An 8,735-nucleotide genomic window follows, 5' to 3' on the forward strand; every position below is an offset into this window, starting at 1 on the left:
TATGTTCTACATAATTAGCTTTGTTGAGAGAGGCTGGGAAGCCATCTGGAAAGTATTGGGGCTGGTGCTACACTCTAATTCTACTCTCTGTGTTTGACTGTACACTACATCAAAGGGTTCTACATTAAACCTTTTTCATCTGAAGAAAGAGTTATTTGACGGTTCTTTGTTTGGTGAAAAGGTTCTGTACTTGGAACCAAAAAGGTTTTTCTTACAGGGGCCAAGTTGAAAATATGCCTGTGTTGATGGCACGTGGGAGTGGTGTGTACTTCTGTGGGGGTGGGGGCTGGTTTTTGCACAGGTGTGTGTACCTCTGTCTTTGTGTGTTTCTGTGAGTGTTTACTAAGTGTCCCTCCTTCCTTGTTCTTGTAGATGTTCAAGAGGAAAGTGATGGTGCTTGGGGAGAAGCTGCTACCGGCCTTCAACACACCAACGGGTATCCCACGTGGAGTCATCAACCTGGGCAGGTGAGCCTAGGCACCAGCCCCCATGACCCCCTAGCTACAGTATCCTATTATAAACACATACAGTGCCTTCGGAAAGTATTCAGACCCCTATACTTTTCCCACAAATTGTTATGTTACAGCCTTATTCTAAAATTGATTAAATTGTTTTTTTCCCTAATCAATCTACACACAATACCCCATGGTGACAAAGCAAAAACAGGTTTAAAAAAAAAAATCTGATGGCCGGGCGGCCAGCTCTAGGAAGAGTCTTGGTGGTTCCAAACTTCTTCCATTTAAGAATGATGGAGGTCACTGTGTTCTTGGGGACCTTCAATGCTGCAGACATTTTTTGGTACCCTTCCCCAGATCTGTACTTCGACACAATCCTGTCTCTGAGTTCTACAGACAATTCCTTCGACCTCATGGCTTGGTTTTTGCTCTGACATGCACTGTCAACTTTGAGACCTTATATAGACAGGTGTGTGCCTTTCCAAATCATGGCCAATCAATAGAATTTACCACAGGTGGACTCTAATCAAGTTGTAGAAACATCTCAAGGATACTCTGAATACTTCTGTAAATGAGGTATTTCTGTTTGTTTTTTTGTAATACATTTGCAAAAATTTATAATAACCTGTTTTCGCTTTGTCATTATGGGGTATTGTGTTTAGATTGATCAGGATTTTTATTTATTTAATCCATTTTAGAATGAGGCTGTAACGTAACAAAATGTGGAAAATGGGAAGGGGTCTGAATACTTTCTGAATGCACTGTATGAGACCTTACCAACGCATTTAGCTGGATTGCATTACAGTAAGAAGGCATTTTTTATACTTCTGTTTGCATTTGAAATGTTTAACATTTGTGGCCTCGTCTTGAACCCACAAATGAAATAACATGTTCGACCCTGATCTGTGCGATTTTATTGGGACCCCCATATGCAATACCCACCACCCTTACATAGTTAAGATACTGTACACTTTTAATTAGATTTTTTCACTATCTTATCTTCTAAAAAGACATCTCTCTGGCACCTCTGCCTGCCACCTGCTTCCAATTAACCCGCCCGTCTAAGCAGACAGCTGCTGGCAAATGTAATTAACTGATTCTAGAGCTAATTCCAGTTAGATGGGTAACATGAACCCTGGGTGCAGATGGGGAGGAACGATACTCCCCCATTATAAATTATATCCACGTAAGAAGAGGAACGTATATGTACAGAAACTACACATACATACACGCAACGCATGCTGTACACATATGCACACAAACACACACACACATACAAGCACACCAAGACAGTCGTGAAGCGGGCACGACAAAACCTATTCCCCCTAAGGAGACTGAAAAGATTTGGCATGGTTCCTCAGATCCTCAAAAGGTTCTACAGCTGCACCATCGAGAGCATCCTGACTGGTTGCATCACTGCCTGGTATGGCAACTGCTCGGCCTCCGACCGCAAGGCACTACAGAGGGTAGTGCGTACGGCCCAGTACATCACTGGGGCCAAGCTTCCTGCCATCCAGGACCTCTATACCAGGCGGTGTCAGAGGAAGGTCCGAAAAAATTTCAAAGACTCCCGCCACCCTAGTCATAGACTGTTCTCTCTGCTACCGCACGGCAAGCGGTACCGGAGCGCCAACTCTAGGTCCAAGAGGCTTCTAAACAGCTTCTACCCCCAAGCCATAAGACTCCTGAACATCTAATCAAATGGCTACCCATTTGCCTCGCTATTGTTATTTTTACTGCTCTTTAATTATTCGTATTATTTGATATTGTATTTTTGTGTGTGATTTCTTTTGGTATTCTTTCTTAAAACGGCATTGTTGGTTAAGGGCTTGTAAGTAAGCATTTCACTGTAAGGTCTACACCTGTTGTATTCGGCGCATGTGACAAATACATTTTTATTTTATTTTATTTTATTTGATACACACACACACCTACACCCAAACAGCAAGGGATTTCATTATAGCTCAGTGAGAAACGATGTTGCCCCATAATGATATTTAATGTACACACACACACACACACACACACACACACACACACACACACACACACACACACACACACACACACACACACACACACACACACACACACACACACACACACACACACACACAAACAAACAGCAAGGGAATTCAGTATAGCACAACTAATATGCTGCCTATGTGCTGACTTGTATATGTAGCATGTCCCATGTGGTCTTCCATATATCTGGACTACTTATAGAATACTGCTGGTGCTCCCAAAAGGCCTCAACACATTGAAGAACCTCCAACTAAATGCTTTGTAATTAGTGAAGCGAACACATTCATACAAGGAGCACAATGAATAATGCATAGAGAAAACATTGAACACTTGTTTGCAAGTTACTGAATGCTAAAGCTGAGAATTATTTTTGCAAGTTTCCTAAAGTGTGCAATGTACCAATTTACAGTTCCGTCAGAAAGTATTCACACCCCTTGACTTTTTCCACATTTTGTTGTGTTACAGCCTGGATTTAAAATTGATTCAATTGAAATGTTGGGTCTCTGGCCTACACACAATAACCCATAATGTCAAAGTGGAAACCTAAATGAGTTAAGGAGTGAAAATGTGCTTAACAAGTCACATAATAAGTTCCATGGACTCACTCTGTGTGCAATAATACTGTTGAACATGATTTTTGAATGACGACCTCATCTCTGTACCACACACATAAAATTATCTGTAAGGTCCCTCAGTCGAGCAGTGAATTTCAAACACAAATTCAACCACAAAGACCAGAGAGGTTTTCCAATGCCTAGAAGGGCACCTATTGGTAGATGGTAAAAAAAAAAAAGACATTGAATATCCCTTTTAGCATTGTGAAGTTATTACACTTTGGATCAATACACCCAGTCATTACAAAGATACAGGCGTCCTTCCTAACTCAGTTGTCAGAGAGGAAGGAAACCGCACAGGGATTTGACCATGAGGCCAATGGTGACTTTAAAACAATTATAGAGTTTAATGGCTATGATAGGAGAAAACTGAGGATGGATCAACAACATTGTAGTTACTCCACAATACTAACCTAAATGACAGAGTGAAAAGAAGGAAGCTGGACAGAATAAAAAATATTCCAAAACATGCATCCTGTTTGCAATAAGGCGCTAAAGTCATTCACTCCTACTCTACGGGCCCTGAGTTTACTTTAGCTTGAGCAGCTAATGATGTAGCCCCAAACTTTTAATAAGCATATTCATCAGGACTACATCTCTCGTTGCTTCAATCCCTCTATAGTTTCTCTTTTTTTTCCCCATCCTCCACTAATTAATTCAGTTCCATTCATCACTTTATCACTTTCTATTAATGTAGGATTAGGTCATGTAATATAATGTAATGACATTCCATCTCACCTCTGATTAGGTTAGTCATACTGTAGTAGCACGTCATTGAAGTCGTAATTTAGACATAGACGTACTGTTATTCTGAGATGGCTGCGAATATCATCCTCACAGTGCACTACTTTCATAGAGAAATAAGTCAAAAGGATATGGGTTGCATCCGAAACCACACCCCATTCTCTATATAGTGTTCTACTCACTAAAGGTTACTACTTTGACCAGAGCCCTATGGGTGCTGGTCAAAATTAGTGCACTATATAGGAACTAGGGTGCCATTTTGGACACAGCCATGGTTTATTGGTGACCCTGGTTGACTCCAGACTTGGTTGGTGCACTAGCTTTAGACTCTAAGGTGAACTTAATGCTTTCCTCACCTCTGCAGAGGTAGACGGGTTATTGATCTACAGAGGGTAGTAAAGTCTCCCACTCTGATCCACAGACAAGTGATGCGATGCATTAGATAGCGTCTTGGTTGGTGCCCAAGAGGGACAAACAGATCCAGACCTGCTTAATCTTAATACTGTGTCCTAAATGGCACCCTATTCACTATATAGTGTACTACTTTTGACCAGGGCCCATATGGCTTTGGTCAATAGTAGTGCACAATGTTTTAAATAGGGTGCCATTTGGGACGTAACCTTAGTCTCTCTACTTTCTTCAGCACCAGAATATAGGTAAACACATTTTGAAGATATTGTAGTTGTTGGTGCACTAGAACCGTATAAAGCTTTGGCTCCAAGACACTAAATTGCCTCAAAGACAAAGCAGGGAACTACTGAAAGTGACACCACACTGAGGTCAAAACTGAATGTTTTTCTTTACTGACACTGGTGTTGATTGTTTATCTGTAATTGTAGCATCATATCAAGTTACAATGCTATTTATTTGCCCATTATTGACAATTGGTCAGAGTTTAATTAAGTCCAAGACTTTCAGTCTTAAAAGTTACAATCTAATTCAAACTTTGCAGAACATAATGAAAATGCTTTGTGTTAGCATGGATTTATTGTCCTGAGTGAGAACCAATGTGTAACAGTGTGTGTTGACTCTGGTCCTCTCTTGGCGCGGTATGTACAGTGACACCTGTAATGTCCAGAGTGTGCAACAGTGTGTAACAGTGTGTGTTGACTGTGGTCCTCACTTGGCGCGGTATGGTTTCTGTTGCAGTGGCACCAGCTGGAGCTGGGGCTGGGCGTCAGCCGGGAGCAGTATCCTGGCAGAGTTTGGAACCCTGCACCTGGAGTTTGTCCACCTATCAGAGCTCTCCAACAATGGCATCTACACAGAGAAGGTAAATACTACAGTACCCACAATACTGTGAGTGACTTGTGTTGCAAAAATCCTGAAACTTTCCCAGTTAGAATCCTTCACCAGGAATTTCTCAAAAACCTGGGAACTTTGAGGACGTTTTTGCAATTTTGTAACCCTATGTGTGACTGCCTACTACAGAATATCAGATTTGACTATGTAAAATATTTTATGCTTATCAGTGCATGTTGTATGTCATTATCCATTTGTGTTTTTCTTGCTGCAGTCATTACTCTAGCCTCTGGACAATATTCTTTAGAACTTCACTTTCAATTTATTTAATGGATATTTGTGAATGTTTTTAATGGGCATACTGAATGTAATGTTACATTTCATTGGATGATAAGTTTTCCTTCTAATTCGGCTGTCAGTCACAACTTCAGTGAACAAATACTTCCAAAGGACATTTAAATCAATTAGAAGCATATGTGATGCCAAAGTTGAAATCCTTTCTACAGTTATTTTAGTTTACAGAAGGATTTTTTCTTCAAAGCTAATGTATTTATTACTGTGTGGTGTTGCAGGTTATGAATATCCGAAAGCTGTTGAACAAAATCGAGAAGCCTCACGGTCTCTATCCCAACTTCTTGAGTCCTGTCAGTGGAAACTGGGTCCAACGTGAGTACTGGCCTCCACTGAAGGAGATACACGTGATTATCTTATTATCATGGAACATAAGGGCACTGGCCAGCCACACTTGTAGACTGGAATGTCTACTAGACAGCCGGGTGGCATTCTACTAGCCAAGGGTACAAAATCTGTGCCATGCGATGTTTGTGAAGACAAAATTTCACTCGCCTGGCAGGCTAATTTGCCACATTTTCCACTAGCCTGGTCTAAAAAGTACAATCCTCTGGCTAGCGGGCTAGCTTAATTTCCATCACCACACTTTTACATATCCACAGGAAAGCTTTTGCCACTATACAAGCACCACCTTTGTAATTGTAGTACAGCAGAAAAGAACGTCCTTGGTTAACCCAGTCAAAGGCGATTCTGATACTCTTTTATACTGTACAGAAACACCGTAATTACATATTATTACCCTCTAGTCATCTGTGAACTGATCCTATGACTTTCTACACAGAAACTCCTCCGACCTTGCAGGAGCTCTCCCATTTAAATCCTTTGGAGCGTCCTTGTCAGCCATCCATCCCTCTTTCTTCCTTTCTTTCTTTCCCTATCAATGTCAGTCTCAAGCAGTGATATGACTCGCCTCGCTCTGGGTTATTCAAATGATAATGAATCAAATTAAGTCGGGAAATTGAATCTTTTCCGATTCAACTGAAAGGCAGAGAAATGGGAGATGCCGAGATGGCATCTGAAGATGTGGGCCTGAAAGTCCTAATCTAGTCCTAATGTCTGATTATGGGGCTAATTGTTGTTGTGGGTGAATGGTTAATGAAGCAGGTAGATAAGGAGGAGGAGAGGAAGGAGAGGGACAGTGGGTGTTCAGCACGGGCTGTGTTTCTGTCAGCATGGGCACATTGGGCACAGAGCAGAAAGCACGGATTCACACACACCTCTCCCCCAGTCTCTGCTGTTCTGTTGTCAAGGGCTAAGAGAACGCTGCGTGATAACCTTTCACAGTGTGGAGGAGTGTGTGGTGGTGGAGGGTGGGTGGGTGTGCAAGTGTGCTTGCATGCATGGATGTGTGTGTGGATGTGTGAGCACACAAACACCTCTCCAACCCAGTATCTTATCCAGAGTTGTTGAATTAGCATGAAATTGAGTGGGAGGAAAAAATCAACAACCACAAGTGTATTCATATCTCAAGTTGTACCAACCAATAATACTTTTTAATTAAATTAAAACCACAACTGTGTGGGTAGTTGATAAAGCTAGCCACAAGGACAGTTATTTTCTGTGCAAAGGCTACTCAGAGTATGAAACTACAAATCAGTCAGTCTGTCATATCCACAAGAGATTCCCACATATACTCTGATTCTATTTGACTCATTGGTTATTGGGTTTAGTAAACCCAAGGTCGGCTGCCTGTGAGACTGCAGAATAATGTTTGGGAAAAAGACCCTCCCTGTGTGGAAATAATGTCAGATTTCTCTATTTTTCCTATCCCAGATCACGTTTCCATTGGCGGCCTGGGGGATAGCTTCTACGAGTATCTGATCAAATCATATCTGATGTCAGACAAGACCGATGAGGAAGCTAAGAAGATGTACTACAGTGCTCTGGAGGTAGGAGTAATTCCATATAGCACGCAGAGAGGGACCTGCTGCTGTCTTCAGGGGGCCGCTGTAGGGAATTGATATATGCAATATGGAAAGATATATGGGTGAAGGTCGTCTGTTATCGCTGTGGTTTTAGAATTCAGCATAGTTTTACAGTATATCATAACAAGTATCAGCAACCTGTGACGCACAAACACACATGACACATGCATGTAAGTGTGCACACAAAGTCACAAACATACACGCGCACATGCAAATATGGCACACACACTCACAAACACCCCCCTACATGCACACACACACACACTCCCTCACCACACACCACACACCACACATACACACTCACAGACATGGCACGACACACACACACACACACACACACACACACACAACCTCCTCCACACACATACACCCAATCCCTCAGCCATTAATTAGCACAATATCTTCTCCTTAAATACCATTGACGCTAGCCTTTTAGGCTGATGAGACTATTTGCTCATTGGAGGGTCAAGCCAAAGGCAAATACATTAATTATAGACAATCTCTCTCCTGTGGCTTGGTATTTGAAATAGTTATAGTTAGCCCTTTTCTGGTATCACACCATAGCTATACTGTGTGTGTTTGTATAGTGCTCTCAAGCGTAGATAGTACAGTAATAATTTGCATTAGTATTCAAATAAAGGATTAGCTTTCAAATAAAGGTAGATACTAATTAATAGATAAAAAGTGAACGCCCCTTAAATGCTAATTAGAACACTGTGTGAAATGCCACACATTTCAATTAATTCCCACACCATGGAATGGCAAACAACGCCTAATTACAAAGTCTCACCATATCTGCCCTTAAGGAATGCATTAATGGAAAACATTAATTACAGTAGTATTCATAACATTAGGAACACCTCTTTCCATCTCATAGACTGACCAGGTGAATCCAGGTGAAAGCTATGATCCCCTATTAATGTCACTTATTAAGTCCACTTCAATCAGTGTAGATGAAGGACACAGGTTAAATAAGGATTTTTAAGCCTTGAGACAATTGAGACATGGATTGTGTATGTGTGCCATTTAGAGAGTGAATTGGCAAGACAAAATACCGGTTTGAGTGTGTCAAGAACTGCAACGCTGCTGGGTTTTTCATGCTCAAGAGTTTCCCGTGTGTATCAAGAATGGTCCACCACCCAAAGGACATCCAGCGAACTTGACACAACTGTGTGAAGCATTAGAGTCAACATGGGCCAGCATCCCTGTGGAACATTTTCAACACCTTGTAGAGTCCATGCCTCAACGAATTGAGGCTGTTCTGAGAGCAAAAGGGGTGCAACTCAATATATATGTTTTTTATACTCAGTGTATAATAGAGTAATGGGAAGTTTATGTTTTAATGAGCAGTGTCAAACCTGTGGGTAAGATTTAATAGA

The 8,735-nt window shown here is 41.4% G+C and overlaps 1 protein-coding gene across 1 annotated transcript; it reads left to right on the forward strand.

Moving 5' to 3' along the window:
* Positions 1 to 331: 331 nt before the first annotated feature.
* Positions 332 to 7,407, forward strand: LOC311126299 (mannosyl-oligosaccharide 1,2-alpha-mannosidase IA-like). The gene is made up of 4 exons (XM_084200308.1): positions 332 to 467; positions 4,988 to 5,111; positions 5,653 to 5,746; positions 7,205 to 7,407. Exons 1-4 carry the CDS (start codon positions 373 to 375, stop codon positions 7,390 to 7,392), a joined length of 501 nt encoding a protein of 166 aa, XP_084056434.1. The 5' UTR covers positions 332 to 372; the 3' UTR covers positions 7,393 to 7,407.
* The last annotated feature ends 1,328 nt before the right edge of the window (positions 7,408 to 8,735 follow it).

This window comes from Coregonus lavaretus (genome assembly GCF_964263955.1).
Source record: "Coregonus lavaretus genome assembly, contig: HAP1_SCAFFOLD_3464, whole genome shotgun sequence".
Classification (NCBI taxonomy): domain Eukaryota; kingdom Metazoa; phylum Chordata; class Actinopteri; order Salmoniformes; family Salmonidae; genus Coregonus; species Coregonus lavaretus.

Bases quoted from the DNA above. Each gene is read 5' to 3' on its own strand.
- LOC311126299 (XM_084200308.1), top strand. From the start codon at position 373: ATGTTCAAGAGGAAAGTGATGGTGCTTGGGGAGAAGCTGCTACCGGCC. The intron at 468-4,987 runs GTGAGCCTAGGC...TTTCTGTTGCAG, and splicing joins GGAGTCATCAACCTGGGCAG to TGGCACCAGCTGGAGCTGGG. The intron at 5,747-7,204 runs GTGAGTACTGGC...TTCCTATCCCAG, and splicing joins CAGTGGAAACTGGGTCCAAC to ATCACGTTTCCATTGGCGGC.